Source organism: Chiloscyllium plagiosum, unplaced genomic scaffold (assembly GCF_037043375.1).
Source record: "Chiloscyllium plagiosum isolate Xiang-an unplaced genomic scaffold, Cpla_swu_hap1 HiC_scaffold_10, whole genome shotgun sequence".
NCBI classification, from domain to species: Eukaryota; Metazoa; Chordata; class Chondrichthyes; order Orectolobiformes; family Hemiscylliidae; genus Chiloscyllium; species Chiloscyllium plagiosum.
The window spans coordinates 93,347,401-93,372,494 of record NW_028270148.1 but is presented as its reverse complement, the minus strand read 5'-3'; the positions used below and the strand labels follow the sequence as shown (position 1 = coordinate 93,372,494).

At 42.5% G+C, this 25,094-nt stretch overlaps 1 protein-coding gene across 1 annotated transcript; it reads right to left on the bottom strand.

The window, feature by feature from the left end:
- Nucleotides 1-499: 499 nt before the first annotated feature.
- Nucleotides 500-18,084, bottom strand: LOC122553017 (visual system homeobox 1). Its single transcript, XM_043696429.2, has 5 exons — nt 17,435-18,084; nt 14,358-14,439; nt 11,920-12,043; nt 11,231-11,411; nt 500-2,449 (listed from the first exon to the last, which is right to left on the bottom strand). Exons 1-5 carry the CDS (start codon nt 17,796-17,798, stop codon nt 2,175-2,177), a joined length of 1,026 nt encoding a protein of 341 aa, XP_043552364.2. The 5' UTR covers nt 17,799-18,084; the 3' UTR covers nt 500-2,174.
- Between the last annotated feature and the right edge of the window lie 7,010 nt (nt 18,085-25,094).

Sequence of the window (25,094 nt, the reverse complement as noted above, 5' to 3'; positions counted from 1 at the left end):
TGTCCATTCACCTCTCCATCTCTTAAAAATGCCCCAATGGGCAGGACAATCTTTAGGATTATGACTCGTGCCAAAACTTTACTAGGACACCACTCCTGAGAATGACACACAATAATGTGGATATCCTTTTTTGTCAAAACAAAGGCAAGGTCGCAAAATTATTAAAAAAGATTGAATTTGTCAAGTTTTGAGCATCACACAAGTATGCAACACATAGCCAAACCTAAAAATCATTTATAATTGTATTGAGAAACCTTTAAAGAGACAGTAATATGTAATTTTCAACCTTTTTTTGCTGCTTGCTCACAGGTGAATTCGCAAATTGGACTAATTGTGTTGATGTTTGAAACAGGAATAACTGCAAAAGATTTTAGGATTGGATATGGGTTTGAGTTGTGCATTCTTTGTGTATTCTCTACAATTTAAGTAAATTGAATCTTATTTGGCTTATTTAAATTACTGACTGGTTGGAAGTATGCTACAAGGTTGTAAAACAATCCTGGTTTATTCAAAATTTTGTTTATTCTTTGTGAGGTGTCAAAACCCAGAAATTGTATTATACCCCAGCACTCTTGTATCTCCCACTGCATAACGCAACCCAATTGCTGCATACTGTAGTACATCTCCCATGTACTATCCTTGAAATAACATTTTAAAGAATCCATGTATTACATAGGAACAAAAATAGACCATTTGTCCATCATTCAGTTAAATTGTGGCTGATCTGTATCTTTAAACACCATCTATATACCTTTTGTCTGGAACTCTCAATATGTTTGTCCAATAAAAATCTATTTCTCTCAGTTTTGAATTTTGTAATTAGCTAAGTCCCAACAGCTTTTTCAGGGAGAGAGCTCCAGATTTCCATTAGCCATTGTTGGAAGTGCTTGCTCACATTAAAATGGCCTAACACTAATTTTAAGGTCAAATGTTCTGAACTCTTCTACTGACGAAATTCTTTCTCTCCAAATCCTCTTTCAAATCATTTAATAATCTAAAACATCTTTAAATGCATTACTGATGGTCTAACACACTCCAGTACCTGCACATTGCCTTCTACAATGATCCCAACTCACCCCAACCATCCAATTCCTTTGCATGACGCACTACAGACTGTGCATTAACTTTTGTAAGACACACCCCAACGTACATTCTACCCTTTGTATACAATTCTCAACTCTGTGTCCACACCAGCCCATATGGTACCCTCTGCTAAACATATCACAGCCTGTGCATTTCATTTAGTGTAACACATACCAGTCTACTGCATACTTGTTGCCTTCCTGGTAATATGCCACGGACTATGCACAGCTCTCTATTCAAGGTACATTTGAGTTGAAAATTCACTTTACTTCTTACCCTCGATGTTACACAATTAAAGGAATTCTTTTTCCAATGCCTTTTGTTTTGCAATCTTTTCTCTTTCTCCTATCCTTTCTCCAGAAGCCATTCTCCAACCAAGTCAATTGAGAGACAACATAATTTCAGTATTCTGCCATCATAACTCCTCACTCAATAGCATGGAGATACCCAAGATAAACTTGAAATGATGCTGTCTTCCTGCGGAATGACTTAAGTCTACTTTTACTTCCTTGTTGCTTCAATCCACCAAAGGTTGACCTTTTTTACATAGGTGACTGGCTGCACCTCCTACCACTGCAATGGACAATTCACTCATGCACTTGTGTGTGTCCTGTTTGTGGTGCCTAGGCTACTACTCTTCCAATGTATGTAATTTTTCATTTGGGTTTACTGTATTATTGTAGCTGCCAGTTACCACTCACAATCATACCACATTGAAAGTCATATATTTCCATATGGACTGGGATCACCCCTTTCCATTCACAGGGATTAGAGTTATTGGTCAGTAAGAGGAGGTTTATCCATGATATTTTCAATCCTGTGTACATCTCCATTGGAATACCCTGCTTTACTTCATACATTTATTAGGAGCAAACCATGATGCTATTTGTCGGTCATTGTATTAACAACCCACAAACTAATAGCAGCTCAATAGCAGAGGTAATTGGTCATCTTCCTCTTTTGTTGTGGCCACTCATGTATTTTCATTGCTGTAGGAACCTGTTTTAAAATCGGATGAGTGCAGCTTATCAGTGGGAAGACTGTACCCCATCCTGAATCTTATTTGTTCACACAATAGCTTTCTGAGTATTTTAATTTTTCTTCAGTCCTCTCTGTCTGACCTCCACATAGGACCGCCTTGAAATGCATTGCTTTGAAGCATTTTCCTTGTTCAGTGGTTTTTCCGCACTGGAGAGGTCTAAAGCCATGTCGTCCTCTTCAGCTGTAGTGGCACAGTTGGTTGCAGACATCCGGTCTGCGCCACCCTCAATCGGCAATGCCTGTGTTCTGCTCTCCACATAATCATCTCCGACAGTTGCTTCACTTTTAGTTTTCAATGTTGAGTCAACGGATTTTTTGTGCATTCCTAGATTTGAATGAAAGGTTGATTAGTGATGCCCAACTCATATGTTCTTTATTTTTACACCCCTTACTCTATTTTCCTGCATATTTCAGTTTTTCTATTCTAAATAATTTTGGTATATATTAGATCAGCTCATACAGTAGGCCTCTTACGTTCTAACTGTAGAATTTATACAGTACAGAATGTTTAGCTTTTGAAACAGCTTTCTATAAAAAAAAACTATCCACATATTCCAATTCCCCTCCTCATTCCCTAGAGAACTGGGAATGTTTTCTTTCAAGAATATATTCAGTTAAATCCTGAAAACCACACAAAGGAAGTTGACAGGTAAGAGCTGAATGATCATATCAAGTTTCAACAAATGTTTAAAATTAGTACTCTACGATAAGGAGCGTGCAATTGTGTTTCATCACTGAACTGATTAACGTAGCCCAAGAGCTTCCTTGTTTGCCAAACTGCAAGTGGTCAGGATAAAGAAATGGAATTGCAAAACATTAAATGTGTAAACTGCAATGCAAATTTTAAATATACTATACAAATATAAATATAGTTTATCTAGGATGATGATGGTGTAGAAGGCATTTGGCACTCTTTCCTTCATTGGTCAGAGCACTGAGTACCAGAGTTGGGACATCATGTTACAGCTGTACAAGGTATAGCTAAGGCCAGATTTGGAGTACTACATACAATTCGGGTTGTCATGCTATAGAAGGATGTTACTAAACTGAAAAGAGTGAAATAAAGGATTTACAAGAAAGTTACTGAGACTGGAGTGTTTGAGTTACAAGGAGAGGCCGAATAGACTGAGACTTTTTTCTCTGAAGCATCGGAGGCTGAAAGGGTGACCTTATGGAGGTTTATAAAATCATGAGGGGCATAGATAAGGTGAATAGCCAAGATCTTTTCCTAGTGTAAGGGAGTCCAAAACTAAAGGGCATAAGTTTAAGGTGAGAGGGGAAAGATTTAAAAGGGACCTGAGGGACAACTTTTTCATACAGAGGGTTGTGCATATATGCCAGAGGAAGTGGTAGAGGTGAGTATAATTGCAACATTTAAAAGACATTTGGGCAGGTATATGAATAGGAAAGGTTTAGAGGGATATAGACCTAATGCAGACAAATAAGACTGGTTCAATTTAGCAAACCTGGTCTGCATGGACTCGTTGGGCCGAAGGGTATGTTTCCATGCTGTATGACCCGAGAACTCTATGGATAGGACTAATCCCTTCAGTTCTTCAAGTCTATTTCATCATTCAATACAAGCATGACTGATCTGGTTGTGGACTTTACTCCACCTTCCTATCTACCCCATTGCCCTTGACTCCCTTGTCATTTAAAATTCCTTGTAACACTGCCTTGAATAAATTCAATGTCTCAGCCTTCACTGCCTTCTATGTCAGTAAGAGATGCATGTTGAAAAGACAAAGCCTGGGTGACCAGTTAGTAATGAATTGAGTTCACATGGGAATGTGGTGCAAAGGAGACAGAGGTGATTTAAGTAAGCGCTCTCACAACTAGTAAAGTGCATTAAGCATTAATCAGATTTATCGGTACTAGTAAGGTTTATCAATAGTTGTAATGTTTATGAAGGTAAGGGAAACTAAAATAAAGTTAATATAAATAAACCAAAGTGAAATATAGTGTAAGTGAAATAAAATTAGGGTGTGACATGGTAGTTTGGTCATGGGAAATGCATATTCTGTACACTGTGGGAAAACCTGGAGGCTAGATGATACATGTACAGAGACTAGATTCCCTACAGTATGGAAACAGGCCCTTCGGCCCAATAAGTCCACACCAACCCTCCGAAGAGTAACCCACCCAGACTCATTTCCTGGCATTTACCCTGACTAATGCACCTAACACTATGGGCAATTTAGCATGGCCAACTCACCTGACCTGCACATCTTTTAGAATGAGGGAAGAAACTGGAGCACCCAGAGGAAACCCACACAGACACAGGGAGAATGTGCAAACACCACACAAATCACCCAAGGCAGGAATCAAACCTGGGTCCATGGTGCTGTGAGGCAGCAGTGTTAGCCACTGAGCCACTGTGCTACCCATATAGGAAGCACTCCCAGCTGCAGAACCTTGAGTTCTGGATTTTGGAGTTAAAACAGCAGCAAGAGTCACTGTGGAACACCCATAAGGCTGACAGATATATTGACAGCACATTCAGAGAGTTTGTCACACCATAGGCCAGGAGCATGGTGTCAAGAGGGGAATGAATTACTGCCAGGCAGCCCAGAAAATTAGGCAAAAGAGAGGACTGCGGATGCTGGAAACCAGAGTTTAGATCAGAGTGGTGCTGGAAAAGCACAGCAGGTTAGGCAGCATCTGAAATCGACATTTCGGGCAAAAGCTCTTCATCAGGAATGGAGGGAGGGCGCCTCCAGGGTGGACAGATAAATGGCGGGCTGGGAGAGGGAGTGGAGAGCTGGGAGAAGGTTGCAAAGAGTACAATAGGTGAATGGGGGTGGGGATGGAGGTGATGGGTCAGAGGGGAGGGTGGAGCGGATAGGTGGGAAGTGAGATTGGCAGTTAGGACTGGTCATGAGGACAGTGCTGAGCTGGAAGGTTGGAACTGAGGTAAGGTGGGGAAAGTGGAAATGAGGAAACTGGTGAAGTCCACATTGATGCCCTGGGGTTGAAGTGTTCCGTGGCAGAAGATGAGGCGTTCTTCCTCCAGGCATCGGGTGGTGAGGGAGCGGCGGTGGAGGAGGCCCAGGACCTGCATATCCTCAACAGAGTGGGAGGGGGAGTTGAAATGTTGGGCCATGGGGTGGTGGGTTTGATTGGTGTGGGTGTCCCAGAGATGTTCCCTGAAGCGCTTTGCGTGGAGGTGTCCAGTCTCCCCAATGTAGAGGAGACCGCATTGGGAGCAACGGATACAATAAATGACATTGGTGGATGTGCAGGTGAAACTTTGATAGATGTGGAAGGCACCTTTGGGGCCTTGGATGGAGGTGAGCAAGGAGGTGTGGGCACAGGTTTTGCAATTCCTGCAGTGGCAGGTGAGGGTGCCAGGTTGGGAGGGTGGGTTGCAGGGGGGGCGTGGACCTGACCAGGTAGTCACGAAGGGAACGGTCTTTGCGGAAAGCGAAAAGGGGTGGGGAGGGAAATATATCCCTGGTGGTGGGGTCCATTTGGAGGTGGCAGAAATGTCGGCAGATGATGTGGTTAATACGAAGAAAACTGGCAGGCACTGAGGCCCCACTAGCTAGTTACTTTTCTTTTTTGGGTGATCCTCTGAAGGTGTGATTCCTCAAAGAAATGCAGTCAGAGCCATGTCCTTGCACCTTGGATGCCTTAGCTGTATAGGAAGAGAGGAAGAAGGGACAAAGAGCTAATAACACCAAAGGGGCAAGAACATAATTATAAAAAGGATGCAAGGAGACATTGATAGCCTAAGGTGAATGGGCGAGAACTTGGCAGATGGATTATAATGTTAAATGATTCACTTTTGCACAAAATAAACAGAAAGACACAATATGGTGAATGGTGAACGATTGGAAACAGTGGGACCATAATGTCATGTTTATGAGTCACATGTTAGCACATAGCAATTGGGAAACCAAAGGTATGTTGACCATCACTGCAAGCAGATTTAAACGGGTCTTATTGCAGTTTTATATGACCTTAGTGAAATCTCAGCTGGAATACTGAGCACAGTTTGGTTGCTTTATCCATCAATGGATATCCTTGAGATGGAGGGAATGATGCAATATAGGTTCACCAAATTAATCCCTGGGAAGGTAGAATTATCTTAAGAAGAGAGATTGAGGTGACTGGGTCTGTATTCCAAAGAGATAAGTGTGACTTCAAATGGGTTGCTGAAGTTGGGTGCTTCAGGGGGTTTAAAGGAGAAAAAGAAAAAGGTAATCTGTTGCTTTTTGCCAAACTTTTTTCAGCTTTCAGGAATTAATTCTTGCTCTGCTACAGGAGAAGGAGTCAGTTATTTGGAGAGCATCTAACAAGTGATTCAAGTTTATTCTCTTCCTAAGACTCAAAATACTATATTTTGAGCAGAAGGTGAATGAGAGAGGATGAAAGGCACCGATTGAGAGGCCTATCTGCAGTGAGACCAGCAGCAGAGTGACATCATGCATCACAGCTTGACATGAGTGCAGGGAAAGCAGGTGATTCATGAGTAGAATTGGTGAATATTTCTAGTCTTTAAATTAAAAGTAGAATCTTTAGTGTGTGTTTGGATCCCTGGTCTTCTTTCACCTTCTTCTTGAAAGTAGTTTGTTACGTATAAAGTTGTAACTAGTGCAAAAATCATTACAATAAACTGAAAAGAACAGGGACTTTCCAAGGCAGGATGAGTGGTGTGTCGCTTCAGCAGCATGTGGGGAGCGCTGACATCAAGATGATCCACAGCGAACACATTTGTGTTAAGTGTTGAAGCTTGAGGAATTTTGGATCCAATTTGAGCTGAAGTCATGTTGCAGACATTGCAGCACATCAGTGAGGGAGAAAATTATTTAGACACCTTGTTCTGGGATGCAGTCACACCCCTCAGACTAATTTATTCAAATTTGATCTGTGCTCAGAGATAGCAGGATGTTACTGTGTATATGGGGACCAAGGAGATTTTGAGGAGCCTTTTCCTTTCAATCATTCAACAGTTATGAGGTTCGTGTAAACTATGTGGAAGAGAGTGGGTCTGCAAGGAACACGACTAACAATGTGTGTATGGCATTGTGGAATATGGTAGGAGAGGAAATAGAAAAGTAGTTATGGTAGAAACACTATAATTGGGGGTTAAGTACTGATCTTTGCAGCTATAAGCTTAAGTCCCAGAGACTGTCTTACATGTCTGGTGCCAAGGTTAAGGACATCTCCTCAGGCTAAAGAGAAACTTGGAGTGGGAGGATAGGAGTTGTAAGTGTCCACATTGGTATCAATGACATTGATATGAATAAAAAGAAGGTTCTCCTGAAGGAATTTGAATAGTTATGAGCTAAATTAAAAAGCAGAACATTTAAGATAACAATCTTGGGACTGCTATCTGAGCAAACTGGCAGAGGTAAATAAAGTCACAGAGTTAAATGCTTGGTTCAAAGATTGCTCTGGGAGAGGTGGGTTCAGTTACTGGGGCATTGGCACCAGTACTGGGATAGAGGAAACTGTTCTGATGGTGTGGACTTCACTTGAACCATGCTAGTACCAGTGTCTTGGCAAATTGAAAATCTGGCAGCTAATTAGGTAAAGATACCTAGTGTGCACAAACATAGATAAATAGCAAAAAAAAACACTAATGCATAATGAGGCAAGTTTAATAAACAATTTCAGCATAAAAGATCTTCAAGGAAACAGCGGCCATAACATAGGAAAATTTAGAATTCAGTTTGAGGATAAGAAATCTGAATCGGAAACATTAAGGGCAGCATGGTGGCTCAGTGGTTAGCACTGCCGCCTCACGGCGCCAGGGACTCAGGTTCAACTGTGGAGGGGGAGTTTGCACATTCTCCCTGTGTCCGCGTGAATTTGCTCTGGTTTCCTCCCACAATCCAAAGATGTAGAGATCAGGGCCAATTGGCTGTGCTAAATCACCCCTTGGGTAGTTTAGATGCATGAGTCAGGAGTAAATGTCGGGGAATGGGTCTGGATGGGATACTCTTAAGAGGGGCCATTGTGGATTTGTTGGGCCAAACGGCCTGTTTCCAACCAGCAGGGATTCTAATTCAAGAGCGGCATGATGGCTCAGTAGTTAGCACTGCTGCCTCACAGCACCAGGGTCCCAGGTTTGATTCCAGTCTCAGGTGACTGTCAGTATGGAGTTTGCACATTCTCCCCACATTCTTGTGGGTTTTCTCCGGGTGCTCCGGCTTTCTCCCATAATCCAAAGATGTGCAGGTCAGGTGAGTTGGCCATTCTAAATTGTCCATTAGTGTTAGTGTGAGGAGAGAAATGGTTCTGGGTGGGTTACTCTTCGGAAGCTCGGTGTGGACTGGTTTCACACTGTAAGGAATCTAATCTAATCTAAAAACTATACTAAATCTAAATAGCATACTCACATAGGAATGAGGGCAGAGTTGGAAGGGTGGGCTGGGAAAGGAGTTTAACAGAAAAGATGGGTTATGAACAATGGCACATACTTAAGAAAATAGTTCATGACTCCCAACAAAGGTATAGTCTAGTGAGGAGAAAGGATGCATGGAAGGGGATAAACCAATCATGGTTAATCAAGGAGGTTAAGGATAGTATTAAATTGGAAATAAAACCATACAATGTAGTAAAGATTATTGGTAAGCCAGAGAATTGAAGGAGCCTTAAAAACCAACAAAAGATAACAAAAAAGAGAAACTAAACTTTGAGTGTAAACAATCAAGTGATATAAAAACAGATATTAACAGCTTCTTTAAATATATATTAATAATGGAGCAACCACAACAATACAAAGGAGTTGAATAAAAAATTTGCATCAATCTTCACAGTAGATGGAAATGGGCATAAGTGAGGGGAGAAAAAAAGTACGATAAGTGTCACAAGTGAAAAGGTATTAAGAGGGGAACTCAGGGTGTGAAATGTGGTGGGTTGTATCCGAGGATATTAAAGGAAGTAGCTAAAGAGATAGTAGAAGCACTGGTAAAATTTTTCAAGAACCTTTAGATTCTGGGAAAATCCAGAGCATTAGAAAACTGCCAATGTCACACCCTTGCTTAAAAAGTAATGGAGTCAAAACATGGCAACTATGGGCTAGTTAGCTTAATATCTGTCATTGGGAAAATGTTAGTGTCTATTACACAGATGTATAATAACGGAACATTTAGAAGCGCACAATATAATCAAGCAGAGTCAATATGGTTTTGTGAAGGAGAGATATCTGTGAACAGGTAACAAGTAGGATAGAGAAGGATACTTGTAATATATTTGGATTCCCAAAAGACATTCAGTCAGGCCCTTTTTATAAGGCTTCTTAATAAGCACCCATGCTGTTGTGAGCAGGCTGATTAATGCAAGACAGAGAGTTAGGATAAGGGGACATTTTCATGATGACAATCTGTAACTATTAGAGTGTCACAGAGATGTGGCCATAATTATTTACAATATTTATAAACCATTTGGGTGACAAAGGTTATATGCTATTGCCATGTTTGCAGATGACACAAAAGTAAATGGAAAGACATGTGTGAGGATGATGCAAAGAGGGATCTAGACAGGTTAAGTGAGTGCACAAATATTTGGCAGATGGAATGTGTGGTAAATGTGAGATTATGCACTTTGACAAGAAAAGTAAATGAGCTCAATATTACATATGTTAGAAAGATAGGGAGAACTAGAGATTGGCAAAAGACTGCAGAAAGCTGCAGCACTGAGGGATTTGGGCATACTTGGGCTTGAATCACAGCATACAAGTTCAGCAGGTAATACAGAAGACAAATTTGCTGTAGGCCTTTATTTCAAAGGTAATTAAGTATAAAAAAAAGAAATTCCTTGCTAAACCTAAACAGAATGCTAGTTAGACTGCAACTAGAAGACTGTGAGCAGTTTTGGGTCCCTTATCTAATCAAGGTATGCTCACATTGGAGGCAGTCCAGAGATTGCCACCAGGTTGATCACAGGGATAGGGGGTTTTATTTTTACGAGGAGAGGTTGAGTAGGTTGGGCTTGTACTCATCAGAGTTTAGAAGAATGAAAAGCTACTTTATTGAAAGAAATGAAATTCTTAGGGATTTGAAAAGATAGATATGGAAAGGTAGTTCCCCGTTGAGGGAGTGTCTAGAACTAGAGTGCATAATGTCAGAGTAAGTGGACAGCCTTCTAAGACAGGGATGAGAAGAAATTTCTACTCTCAGAAAGTAGTGAATAGGTGGAATTCTTTACCACAGAGGGCAGTAGAGGCTGTGTCCTTAAGAATATTCAAAGCTGAGATTGACAGATTTTTACTCGGTAAAATATTGAAGGTTCGTGGAGCAACGGCAGGAAAGCGTTAAGGATTTTCACGTCATCTATGATTTATTTGAATGACAATACAAATTTGATGGGCCAAGTATGCTATTTTTGCTCCTACATTTTATAGTCCTATAGTAATTTTAAGAAAGAGAGATGACCTTTTGAAATTTACAACATTTGAACGGGATGGTAGATAAGATCTTTCCCCTTGCTGGTGAGACTAAATCTTGGGATAGTAATCTCAACAAAAGAGATAGGTCAATGAAGACTGAGGCAAGGAGGAATTTCTTCATTCAGTTGGCAATGAATCTTTGGAATTCCAAGAGAACTGAGGAAACTCAATAATTGAGCATGTTCAAGACAGAATCTGATCTATTTCCGGAGACTAACTGCATCAACGGATATAGAGATGGTCCAGAAAAGTGGAATTGAGGTGGGTGATCTGTCATGGTCTAACTGAATAGTGGAGTAGGCTTGACAGGCTGAACAGCCCATCCTGTTCTTAAGTTCTTTATTTGTTTCAAAAATATCACCTCTCATTCTTCTAAACTTCAATGGGTGTAGGTCCAACCTGTTCAATCTTTCAACTCCAGCAAGGATTAAGCAATTGATAATTGTAAGGACCTTGTATAGAGTCCAACAGGTTGTATATGTTTTCTGCTGGCATTTAAAAAGACGCCAGAATTAGAATGGGGTGAAATTTGTCTTGGGTGATAGGACAAAATGGGCACTCGCAAATTAGCAGTATCTTTTTACACCATGCTCCATTTTCTTCTCCAGCCTTTGAGACAGGGGGATAGTTTATTTTCACCACCTTATGCTGTTGCATGTCCCTCTCCACTCCTGTCTCCTTGTCCCCCAATAATCTTCAATTGCTTACCAAGCAGCCAGGGGGCACAAGATCCTACCAAACCATTTTTGCCAGAGTTGAGTATGGATTCGGGCAGGGGAATGGAGTGCCGGACCATGGCACCGTACAGTCCATACTCGGCCATCACACTGCTCCTGCCCCAGCATTTCTCCCGCTTCCTCCATTTCGCTCTTCGATTTTGAAACCACACCTGGTGGGATAAGGGATGAACAAACTTCATTGACAAACTCTAAACATCCACTGCTATTGCACTTTGGCTTCCTCCCATCATCATAGGTGCCAATGAGAAGCTGCCTTGGTTCACTCTATGTGACATTAAGCAGAAGTCAGATGGGACTTTGATTTAAAGTCTTATCTAAAAGATGGTGCTTCTAATAGTGCAGCACTATTTCAATCTCTAGGGTGTAAATCTAGATTTTATCCTCGACTCTATGCAGTATGAATTGAACTTACAACTTTCAGACTCAGGGAGACATGGAAGTGCTGTCAAATGAGACAAAATTAAAGCCATGAAATACAGCCAACAGGCTCATTAGTGTGGAAAGAATTTTGTATTATCATTTCAATTTTCATTTTTGACCTCAAGTGACTAGCATGAAATTGTTGCATCAAATTAGATGATAACTGAGATTTTACATAAATATGGGAAATCCTGGCAACTTCCCCTCCAAATGGCACATGATGACCTGTGAAATTACCTGTATTCGGTCTTCAGCGAGCTCTGTCTTCATCGCTAACATTTCTCTTGCATATACATCTGGGTAATGAGCCTCATTAAAAGATTTCTCTAGTTCCTCCAACTGGTGAGTTGTGAACACAGTCCTGTGGCAATCAAAGAGCAGACATATTGCTCACAAGCAACAAAGAAAGAAAGTAATCTTACCTATACAGCACCTTTCAAAACCTCAGAATTTTCCATAACACTTTAAGGCTAATTAACTAATGTTAAAGCATCACCATTGTTGTAGTTTAGGGACATTAGAAACAGAGATAGGTCATTAGGTATCTCAAGTAGCATCCCAGGATGCTCCTGAACTGCTGTGCTTTTCCAGCAACACACTCTCAATTCTGATCTCTAGCGTCTGCAGACTCACTGTCTCCCATTCGGTATCTCAAGTCTATTCACCATTTAACTAGGTCATAGCTGATCTGCACCTCAACTTCATTTCCGGCCTTTGCTTCATAATCAGTTGATACAATTAACCAATAAAAATACACATTCGTGCATAGATTCTGCATCACACACTTTCAAATAACATTGGTGTAAGAATAAAATTGGCCTTGGGTCAAACCATGATAGTGAACTACGCACTCTAGTTGCTACCTGCCTTATTGAAATCAACAACAAAAGAATATTAAGTGCTGAGTAAAATGTGTTGCAAATTTGTCATCAGCTGTTTTATGCTGTCCTCCAAGACCAATTTCACACAATTAAATTCCTGTGAAAAGTCAGTTTACAAGAATCCAAACGCAGTTCAAATACTGGGGAATAGGATGTAAAGTATGTCATACAGTTGTTAAACAGCAGCGGTAATGACACTGTTTTGTTTTTATGCTACTGGGACTTGTTCTATTCACTAAACATCAGCATGTTAGCCTACAATTCTCATGATGACTTATGTAAAAGAAGTCATATTAAATTACTTTGTGACACCCTTTTTATTTCACTTGCTATATAACAGATAATCAAAATGGCAGCTTTTTCCAAAACAATTCCTTTTAAAAATTCACAGGATCATGGGAACAGGAGTAAGCCATTCAGCCCATCATCTCTGTCCCACCATTGGAGATTACGGCTGATCATCACTTTCCTGCATTATCTCCATATCCCTTAATATTGTAGTCTCCAGAAACCCATCAATTTTTTTTGTCTGAAACTGCTCAATGGTTTAGTTTTCACAGCCCTCTTGCTAGATAATTCCAAAGATTGAGCACCCTCTAGATGGAGAAATTAAAAATGGCCTTCCCCTTACAATGAGATTATGTCCCACATCATACCTACATCTACCCTGTCACATCCTGTAAAAACATTATAAATTTCAATTAGATTACCTCTCGTTCTATGAAACTCCAGAGAATGCAGATCCTCTTTCATACTGCCCATTACAAGTTGCCTTACTGTATATATTAAAGCAATTCTCAACACAAGATATCTTCTGAGCTTTCAAACTTTTTAACCTGCTACCCTTTTTATTTGGATTAAAAAGGAAGTATCCTATGTTAACATTAACCCATCCAACAGTCTAAACCTAAAAGGCTGTGCACAGCAGCAACAAATTCATTGTAACTTAGCAACAAATTAAAACGATTCAAAGGCTCTGGTGTGTTCTGGACATGGCAGATTCATGCCTGGTACTTGATGTTGACCAGTCATGGGTAGCAAGTTAAATCAGCTGACCTGGTACACATGAATGGCAGTACGGCTAAATTATTGACCATAGTCAATGTGCCTTTTGGGCCCAGCGTCATTGAGAGTGTCACTGCTTTATGGTGTTTAAATAAGATTAAACTGTGTTTGAGATCATATTCTGTGATTCTGTTCATAGAATCATAGATATCTACAGCACGGAAACAGGTCCTTTGGTCCATTTACTCTGTGCCAGTCAAAAACCTAACTATTCTAATTTCATTTTCCAGCATTTAGCCTGTAGCCTTGTATGCTTTAGCTTTGTAAGAGTACGTCTGAATACTCCTTAAATGTTATGAAGGTTTCTGCCTCTACCATCCTTTCAGGCAGTGAATTCCAGATTCCCGCCACTCCCTCACACCTCTTCTAAACCTCCTGCCCCTTACCTTAAATCAATGCTCCCTGCTCACTGATCCTTTACCGGCCAGCAATCAGAAAGTGGGCATGGGATCCAACTGTACCAACCTGAGTGATTATCAAGGACTGGGGAATGTAATCTAGCATGCCTTGAGTTTGGTCTTGTTCTGATCTCATCATTAAACCAGAATTAGGATACTTCAATTCAATAATTATATATCACACAAGGGGCCCATTTGGTGCAACGTGTCTGTACCAGCCCTTTCACCCCAGTTGCAGGCAAAACATAAATTAGAAAGGCACTAATGCAATGTCCTTCCATCACAATCTCCATTCACTCAGGATTGTTTTCAACAGAGGCCACTCACATACCTGTGCCGCCTCTTCTTCCTTTTCACCTGCGATGCTGCGGAGTTCTTCAAGTTGCTGTGATCACACGATGTGTTCTCATCATCTGGTGCCAGGGGAATGGATTAGACCACAGTCACTATTATAGCCACCAAACCCAAACCAGCCAGCATGAAAAACATCCCTGGTGTTGGAGCTCTAAGTCTCCTCATGACCAAACCTGATTTAGCAGAATACAGTGGTTTAACAAAAGAATATGTTATTGGATCAGACTTCCCATGCCTAGAATCACACAAGGTAGATCAAGTACAAATTTGCGTCTGTTTCTGGAACGGCTCACTAGCTGACAATATAAACCTTGAGGGGCACAAATTTGCATCAGGCATGAGTTAGCAGAAATTTCTCGATAGTGAGCTGGAGGGATTTTCAAGCATAAGTTACAAATGTAACCTTCGTTATCTTGGTTTGGGACTCAAACTGGGAGTTTCTACCCACTGCACCACAAGATTTCCCTGTTACTGTGTTAAGAATCCAAAGATCATTGATCCTCTCCTGGCAGTCTGATAATTTGCATTTGAAAAGAAAATGCTGATCAGTGAAAGTGATGATGTTATTGAAGAACCCAGTGCATTCTGTGCTTTAGAGAAGGAAGCCTGCTGGTTTTATCCATCTGATCCTGTATAGAAGGCCAGTTCCAGGCCAGTGTGATTGACTGGTAACTGCACTCTGAGATGGTCTGGTAAGGCTCTCAGAGCAGCTAGCGATGGACAATAAGTACCCTACCTACATCCTGAAAATGTATAAGAATCGAGAGTTTTTTTTAATAGAATTTAATGGCCCAATAAGTCTGCACTTACCCTTCAGGAAGCAACCCATCCCCCTAACTTATTATCCAATATTTAGGATATACATTTGCCCCTAACCAAGGGGCAATTTACTAAGGTCAATTCACCTAAATAGCACATATTGCAGTGCGGGAGAAAACCCATGCAGACACAGGGACAATGTATGAACTCTACACAGTCGCCTGTGGCTGGAATCGAACCCAGGTCCCCAGTACTGTGAGGCAGCAGTGCTAACCACTGAGCCACCCTGCCATTTTTACATCAATAGGTCACTCAGCATACCTTGTTTTTAATCATGTGAATTATATTGACTTGAAACTTTACTGAGAAGGCAAGGTCTGAAAAACACGACAAGCCAATTGCTCGCTGCTGTCAGCTACGCTGTTTCATTGGCATGTTGCCCTCTCGTCCAGGGAAGGGGCACCGAGTCTCTGTGCAGACTGCAGTCAGCAGCAGATTTACAAGCAGGCGGGAATGTAGCTAGTGCCCAGTGCTCCTCAAATAAACGGTGGGGTATTCACATATAAACAGCTCCCAGGGGGCAGCAAGGTGGCTCACTACTACCTCACAGTGCCAGGGACCCTGGTTCAATTCCCGCCTCAGGCGACTCTCTGTGTGGAATTTGTACATTCACCCTGAGTCTGTGTGGGTTCCCTTCGGGTGCTCTGGTTTCCCACAGTTGAAAGATGTGCAGGTTAGGTGAATTGGCCGTGCTAAAATTGCCCATTATGTTCAGAGATGTGTAGGTTAGGTGCATTAGTCAGGGGAATGGGTCTGGATGAGATGCTCTTCGGAGGGTTGGTGTGGACTTGTTGGGCCAAATGGCGTATTTCCACACTGGAGGGATTCTATGATTTTAAAAAGTAAACAGTTCCCAGTTCCTTCACATACAAAACTTCCCAAATTCATTGTTTCCTTTCAGCCTTTGGAAATCATGTGTTGCATTTAACTTCGAATTTAAATTAGATTAGATTCCCTACAGTGTGGAAACAGGCCTTTTGGCCCAACCAGTCCACACTGACCCTCCGAAGAGTAACCCACCCAGTCCCATTTTCCTCTGACTATTGCACCGAACACTATGGGCAATTTAGCATGGCCAATTCACCTAACCCCTGCACATCTTTGGACTGTGGGAGGAAACCCACCCAGACACCGGGAGAATGTGCAAACTCCACACAGACAGTCACCCGAGGCTGGAATCAAACCTGGGACCTTGGGGCTGTGAGGCAGCAGTGGCTAACCACTCAGCCACTGAGCCACCGTGCCACCCCTTAAAGGTCAACGAACAATCGGAAATTACAAATCTACAATTCAGTAGAAAACATAACATAGAAAATTCAAAACAAGCAAATGTAAAACTAGACGGTGGCTCCCATACTCTGGGATATTTATCTATATGCAAGGAATAGAAACGACCAAACAACGTAGATGCCTCCAACCCAACCTTCATCTGTTTGAACCATCACCATCCCTCGTCTAGTTTCTCTCTCCCTTCAAAGTCAGAGCTGCCTGCTCCACCGATTTACTTTTGATTCATATTACAATGAAGTTCAACAATATTACAATAAAGTTAGAGACAGTAAGCTGCCTGTTGCAATGCTAACCTGAGGGTTACCTCACCAAAGTTGCAGGATTCCCCACCCCACGAGACGGGGAAAGGGTTGTGGAGGGAGGGAGGAGAAGACAGAGGGAGAGGACGCGGTGCCAACCTACAGAGACCTCACCAAACTCGCTCGGGCTGGAGACCCAAAACCCAGGCCTGGGGTTTTTTTTTGTCAGGAACCATTGATCTTGTCAGCCCAGTTTTCTCTGTTTTCAGGCTTGCTTTACAATGGTACACCTTTTTTTCTTAAAAGTAGGAGAACTGCAGGGATCCAATTTAATAATAAAAAGAGAATTTGGTTCCACGTATTGCTGAAAAGCCTCAGGGAACTTAGCTCAGCCAATAGACCATGCGATAGCTTTCACTGTCCCGGGATATTCCAAGGTAGACAAGCCGGAGGCTGAAAGAACACACAAGCCTAACCGGAATATTCTAATACAAGCAGTAAAATACATTCCAAACACGGTCACCGTTTGAAAAGGGCATCTGACCTGCGAACAGCAAGATCCCACAATCAACAACAACAAGACAAGAGGCTCGGTTCACTGTGTGTTGGGTGAGTACAGAGAGGGAGGGAGGGTGTGGGGTGGGGAACGGGTCCGGTGTGGACAGGCGGGCGGGCGGGCTCGCTGACAGACTGCTGCTGGCTTTACCGGAGTTGTGAAGCGGCTGGAGACTGTCCAGCAGGCTGACCCTCCGCAGTAGCGGCATTCGGCCGGGCAGAGCTGACAGAGTGTCCAGGAGAGAGGATCCGGGCGGCCGGAAGGCGCTGCACAGCAACCCAAGGCCGGCGGTGAGCATCGGCGGCGGTTCCCTCGGCGGCTGGGGGGCAGCAGCAGGATGGGCTGATGGGCCTCCCGAGCGGCCGCCCTCACTGCTGCTGCTGTCCAGTCCCAGCAGCTCGGTGATGCCGAAACCCCGGCAGCGGCTGCTTTTCTCCGGCGCTTTGCTCCCACTCAGCAAACTGGCTGCAAGGACTTTGCTGTCAGCCTCAGAACTCCCCTGTGTCCCGGGCATGACCCTGAGCTCTCCTTCCTCTCTCTCTGACTCTCTCTCTCACACACACTCACTCACTCACACTCTCTGACTTTCATTCACACTCTCCCTGACTCTCTCTCTCACACACACTCACTCACTCACACTCTCTGACTTTCATTCACACTCTCCCTGACTCTCTCTCTCACACACACTCACTCACACTCTCTGACTTTCATTCACACTCTCTCTGACTCTCTCGCTCGCTGACACTCTCTGACTCTCACTCTCTGACACTCTCTCTCCCTCTTTCTCTTTGTGACTCTCACTCTCCCTCTCTGAGTCTGTGACTCTCTCTCTCTCTTCCCCGTCTCCCCCACCCACTTTAAACATCCCGCTGTGAACAGGCAGGGCTTTTCTAGCTGCCCTCCACCCAGCCAGACGCTGCTCAGATCCAATCAGCGAGAAGGTAGTCTCTCCCCTCCTCCCCGCCCCTCACCCTTACTGCCCAACCTGCAACCCCCTCCCAGCTAATGCTGCCCCCTGAACAGCCCACCTCCCCACCCCCTACCCCGCCAACACACACACACACACACACCAATCGGATCCGGATTCTCGTCAGATGCAAGTCTAGTATTCCAGACCAGTAAAATTGCTAATATCGTTATTACATTTATTCAAGAAGTGAAATCTTTCTTCCAGTCATTCAGCAGTGAAACAGACGCTTCGGTCCAACTCCTCTATGCCGAGCAGATCTCCTAACCTAATCTAGCACTTGGCCCATATCCCTCCAAACCCTTCCTACTCATATACCCATCCAGATGCCTTTTTAAATGTTATAATTGTGCCACCACTTCCTCTGACTGCTCATTCCACACACTCACCACCCTCTGCGTGAAAAAGGTACCTCTCCGGTTCCTTTTAAGTATTTCCCTTCTCACCTTAAACCTATGCCCTCGTGTTTTGGTTTCCCCTACCCTGACGAAAAGACCTTGACTATTCACCCCAACCACACTACTCATGATTTTATAAACCTCCATAAGATCATCCCTCAGCCTCCGACGCTCCAGGGAAAACAGCCCCAGAATATTCAGCCTCTCCCTGTAGCTCAAACCCTCCAATCCTGGCCACATCCTTGTAAATCTTCTCTGAACCCTTTCAAGTTTAACAACATCTTTCCTTAACTAAATGCAGGCAATATTCGCACTTTTTAAAGTCAAAAGTAGCCTTTATGCATCATATTTGTTAAATAACATTTTAAATGGAATATCAAGCTGGCGACATTCACAATAACCATTTTATGCTAGACTTACAGCCTGGCAGGGAGGGGTGAGCAAAACATATCAGGTTTTCACATAAATGTTACTTATATTTTAACTACTTTATTCGTAAAACGAATGTAGCAATGCATGTTACACTTTCCAAACATTTCAATAAAATGTAACTTGTCTCCATGCAGCGTGTTCCATTCTTGGGTACTTCAGTACAATTGTAGAACTTTAGTCCTGTGCCTTTTGCCCCCGCCTGTGTGTTTTTGTAATTGGCCCTAATTATGTTTCTTGTTTTATTAGCTTGCTTCTCCGTTTTATTTTAATGAACTGTTTTGCTTAATTTTTCGATGAAAGAAAGTGAGGAGCAGGGAGTAAATTCAATTTGGTGAGACTATGTGTTTTAAATATTTGAATTCCTACCGGGCACCAGGATCCAGGAGGAATATTTACATCACCCTTTGTAATTGACCTCATCATGAGCGGTTGATCCAACTCAGTTTTTACATCAGAAATTCCGTTCGAACGAATTCAATCCTTATTAAATCAGAGGCTTTTGTTTTGCATTTTAAATAAACTCGATTTCGAATTCTAAAATGAAGTGGTGTATAGGAAACGGGATATTTGGACTTTTTACAAACATTGTGGTTTACTGCCTCTGGTCGAACCAAATTCGTTTAAATGGCCGTAGGTTTGTTTTGGCAGAATAGTAGGTTGTTTAGTAACAATGGTACTATGTTATGGCCTTGTTCTTTGTACTGTTTTTTTTTTGTTTTGATGGTTTTTTTTCCTTTATATATAAATGGTTTGTAAAAGATTTTTTTTTTAAAGATTTTCAATAAAAATATTTATTTTTTAAAAAAATGACCAAGCCTGGAAAGGAACAGTGAGATGGATATCATTGTGTATTTACACTAGCGGCATTCTTCACTTTCAAACACAAACACAAACACAAGTTGCTGTGAAAACTCAGCAGGCCTGGCAGCGTCTGTGCAGAGAAATCAGAGTTAACGTTCCGGCTCCAGTGACCCTTCCTCAGAACCGCTGCATTATCTGCTTCCCCTGACAAGTGCTTTGAGCGGGGAACCTGGTGAAAGGGGGGGGGGGGGGGGGAGCTGGAGAAGGTGGGGCAAAAACTCTGCCAACAAAACATCTTTTTTTTTAATTTCAGGATCTGGTATGATTGAAATCTTTAGCGGGATGGTATGTTGCAGGATCATTGAACCCCCGGGGTTAATCACCAAATCACCATCAATGAGATATAAGTATTTTTCCCGTCCTTGTTCCGCTGTGTAGACCAAAGAGACGGAGAGCGGACCCAGTTATCTAGAGAATTCACTCTCGAACTAACCCACTTTCAACCCTCACGCCCCATTGCCTCTTTTGTCGATCTGTAACGGAGATTTAACGCCGATAAATGGGAACATTTCCGTTTGCATAGTTCGGAATAACGGTCATTAGGATAAAGTAGCTATTTCCATCTGAAAGGACAATATAAACAACATTCAACAGCCCCCTTACAGACCTGTTCCAGGTTATTGGTGGGGATGGAATGCGGGTGTGAAGAGAACATTCCTTTAACACCCCCTTCCCCCAAGCAATTATATTTTTTACTTCTTATTTCAGCTTTTATAGCAACTTCAAATGTTTCAAATAATCTTTACGCAGATGCATTGGAGATTATACCGCGTGTTCTCAACTCAGGTCAGTCGGGAACTGGGAAATTTCATCTCATTCTGTCTCGTTCACAAAACTCCAGACCGAACGGCAGCCTTCAGAGGCAGTTACTTCCCAAAGATTTCCCTTTCACTTTGACATTCCACGAAACAGAATGTCTAAAGGAGAGGACTTTACTATTTAAACACAGCCCGAAACGGGGTTCCAATGATGCCTCCCGAAATATTTGCAAAAAGGTAAATGACTTTCATGAGAGCACCGGATGAGAAAACTTTAAACAGAAACAAAGATTGCTGGAGACCCTCGGCTGCATTTGGGGACAGAAAGCAGAGTTTGGTTTTGTTGAAAACAAATACTGTAGTTGCTGGAATTCAGGGATCAGAACTCAGCTCAGCGGGTCGTGCAGCATCTATAGAGAGAGAGTGGTCAATGCTTGAGTAGTCAATGCTTCGGATTGATGACCTTCCATCAGGAGGTTATAGAGAAGGAAATGTTCGAATGTAATTGAGACAATGCAAAGTTACGGTCAGATTCGATACAATAGGACTGATAGCCGTCAGAATTGAACATCTTTAGAAGTTCCCAGGAATTTGCTCGCTTTGCACTGTCCTGTACATAGTTGCGAATCGCTTCTGTTTTAGTGGCACGGGAGCGAATTAAGATACGGAGACTCAAAGGCAGAATGAAATCAACTCAGAAATTGCCAGATACTCAGTAAGTCTAACGAGAATCTGTAAAGAGCTTTTTGTTTGTCCTTTGATGGGCGGAAGAAAAATATCGGCGCTAACCGCACTTGATGGAGAAGGCTAGGGTGCAGTATACCCTCCTGGTGCCCAAATGAAAGTGTCTTCTGCTGATCACAAAGAGGGGGAGCGCTGTTTCACCCACCACTACAGCCTGGTGCTCCACCTCTGACAGTCTGAGTCCTTCAGCTGACCAGGCGGGTGGCTTACAAACGGTTTATCCGAACTTTTGCGAGCGGATCTCCTTTGATTTGCTGCTAAACAGTCAGATTAAAGAGAAAGTCCCTCAGATAACGATTCCCATAAGGGGAGCGCGCATCGACCTTCCGTTATTAAAAAGAAAAGACCCAATTCTCTCTTTACAAGCTGTTCTTCGGGATTAACGAAATAATCATTTTCATTTGGGATAATTGTCCGTTGAATGTCCAAGCGTATTTGTGGGGGTTTTTTTAAACAATGATTACACTCCGTCCATCAATTCCTTCAGGGCAAATCTAACCTGATCAAATTGTTCCTGCCCATTCAAACAGTTTGAAGGTATGAATTATACTAATTATAATTATACCAGTTCTAATTATACTTTTGTTTGTCCATACATCCACCAAAACAAAAACAAAATTGGGTAGCTCCGATATGTATTTGCAATTTAACTATAAAAGAGATTTCGATATCTTAACGGTAAAGCGGAGTAAGAAAGTCAGGGTTCAGTTCTGACGTTGGTTTGCTACAAGATAATAATGGCTTGAGCTATAATTGGGCAAAATGTTCAACAAGTGCGCTTGTACAGTACTCCAGTTGTTCATTTCCACCGGGGCTAGTCATTCACAAACTCCGTCTGCTTATGATGTCAACCTCAGTAACCAGTTTCCTTTCATCTCAACTCTCCCGCATCCCTTTTTCCTTCAGCTCAGCACGAACAGGCGAGAAACAGACGCTGTTATTAAAACGCCGATTTGTAAAGAAGCTGAAAAGACAATTGAGTGCACACTTTCACCCCGGATCTCAAAAGACCATAAAATGGTCAGAGAGAACCAATGCAAACATTTTGATGTTACAAAAAAAAGAATCAGCTTAATTCCAGCAATTTATGTCTCAGGTTAATTTTGCAAGACAGAAAGATCTTGAAATCCGATTAAATATGACCACCCCCTCAAAAAAGATCCAATTCATAACGCCAAAAATATACCAAAAATACTATCCTGCAAAAGCTTTAACATTTTCATAATAACGAGAGGGAAACTTAATTTAAACTCAAGCTGGTGTTTTTAATTCAACCTTTTGCTGTAAGTGATTTAGAGACGATCCTGATACATGGTTCATCTGATAAAGATTTTCCAGGATTAGTCTAATCAGTGAATGTTTCTCTGCTCATTACCCCAAATAAAAATTACATGCCATCCTCAACAGCCAGATTATTGACCACTTAAAGAATAATAATGTCAAAAAATCGCTCCTCCTTGTAATTTTCTCCAAATATCTGTCTCTCACGTGTCCAGTGGTTCGTTTCACTGATTTGGCAGTTCTGATGTGTGGAGAGTTCATATTTTGTTTTCCACTCCACACTTTATCTAATACAACTCGTGCACAAGAAATTAATCACAAAGAAAATTAAATATAAAGTATTGTTCTGTCTGCCTCCCAACCCCAAGAAGATGTTCAGAAGCAGAGTCACTGAACTGGAAATGTTAACTCTGTTACTCCCTCCACAGATGCTGCCAGACCCGATGGGTTTCTCCAGCATTTTCTGCTTATACATCAGATTCCCAGCAGTTACAGTATTTTAGTTTTATCAAAGGGACAGGGGACAAAGACGAGGCCATTTAACCCTCACCCCAGAGCCAGTGCTGCCATTCAATTAGATCCTGCTTGTCTGTATTATAACCTCATCTGCCCCCTAAAACAAAAATCAATCAACCTCAGTTTTGACACTTTCTAAGTTCAAACATCTTCTGGGGCTAGAGGGTTCCACACTTACACTAGTGTATGGAGAACTGGTGTCTGGCATTGCTTTAGCACAGCCTGACTTTCATTTTAGGATTGTGCTTACTTGTCTGCACATACCCATATTATGAAGGCAAGGTTGTCAAGTGATTCAAGAGTTGCAGTAAAGTCACCACAATCCCACTCCCTCGTTAGGGAAAGGGTCAGCATGCCTCAGGGAGGGGAAAGGTTGAAATGAGAGTCCTCCATAAGGACCTCAGCTGGTGCAGGATTGAACTCACACTGTTGATGTTATTTTGCATTACAAACCAGCAGTCCAGCAAACTGAGCAAACAGAGCTCTCACCCCAACCCGACCCAAGGTATATGCTATAGGAATTCACAGGGAATTTAGGAAATTAGTTTCCACCACTTCCCATCCAAGCCCTAGATAATGCACCTGTTGTGTATTCTGTTGATATACCAGATATCAGTGAACTAAGTGATTTTGCCTACCTATGTTGTCATAGCCAGAATGCATAGAGGGAATTCCCAAAGAAAACTGCATTCTCTTCCTTATTTTTGTGTTTAGAATGCTGTTTCACTGAAAAGTGGGCGGAATTGATAAAGAATGGAACTGGAAAAGGTACAGCAGGTCAGGCAGCATCCAAGGAGCAAGATGGATAACGTTTCATGCAGGACCCTTCTTCAGGACTGGGGAGGGGGAAGGGGATTGGGAAATAAATTGTGAAAAAAGGGGGTGGGGCTAGGGGAAAGGTAGGCAATAGGTGGGCGAAAGTAGGTGATAGTGATAGGTCAGCGGAGTGGATAGGTAGGAAGGAAGATGGACAGGTAGGTCAGGTCAAGAGGGCAGATCTGAGTCAGAGGGTTGGATATAGGATGGGTTGGGCGAGGGGAGATTTGGAAACTGGTGAATTCGATGTTCATGCCATGTGGTTGTAGGCTCCTGAGGTGTTCCTTCTCTGGTTTGCAGGTAGCCTTGTGTAGGCAGTGAGGAGGCTCAGAATAGCTCTGTCCTTAGGAGAGTGGGATGGGGGTTGAAGTGGACAGCCACAGGAAGGTGGGGTTGGTTAGTGCATATGGACCAGAGATGTTCCTTGCAAGTTAGCATTTGGTCTCTCTGATGTAGAGGAGACCACATTAAGAGCGATGAGGTTGGAGGATGTACAAGTAAATCTCTGCTGGATTTGAAGTGATCCTTTAGGGCTTTGAGACGGTGTGGTCACTGGTTGCACCTCATGTGGTGGCAAGGGAAGGTACCAGGAGGGGAGAGGGTGTCAGTGGGCAGGGTGGACCTAATGAGGGAGTCGCAGAGGCAATAGTTGAAATGGAATGCAGATAGGGGTGGGGAGGGAAATATATGTTTGATGGTGAGGTCTGACTGTAGATGGCGAAAGTAACGGAGGATGATGCGCTGGATTTGGAGATATGTGGGTTTGAATGTGAGGAACAGAGTTTCTATCTTTGTTGAGGTCACGGGGGTTGGTGTTCAAGGACAGAAGTGTGGGAAATGGAGGCACCATTGATGACTGGGAGGGAAAATTACAGTCCTTGAAGTAGGCGGATGTCCTGGAATAAAAGTGCTCATCCTGAGAGCAGATATGCTGGAGGAATTGGGAGTTGGAGGTTGCAATTTTACAGGAGGGGAGGTGGGAGGAGATCTTGCCCAAAACGTTGACTCTCCTGCTCCTCAGATGCTGCCTGACCTGC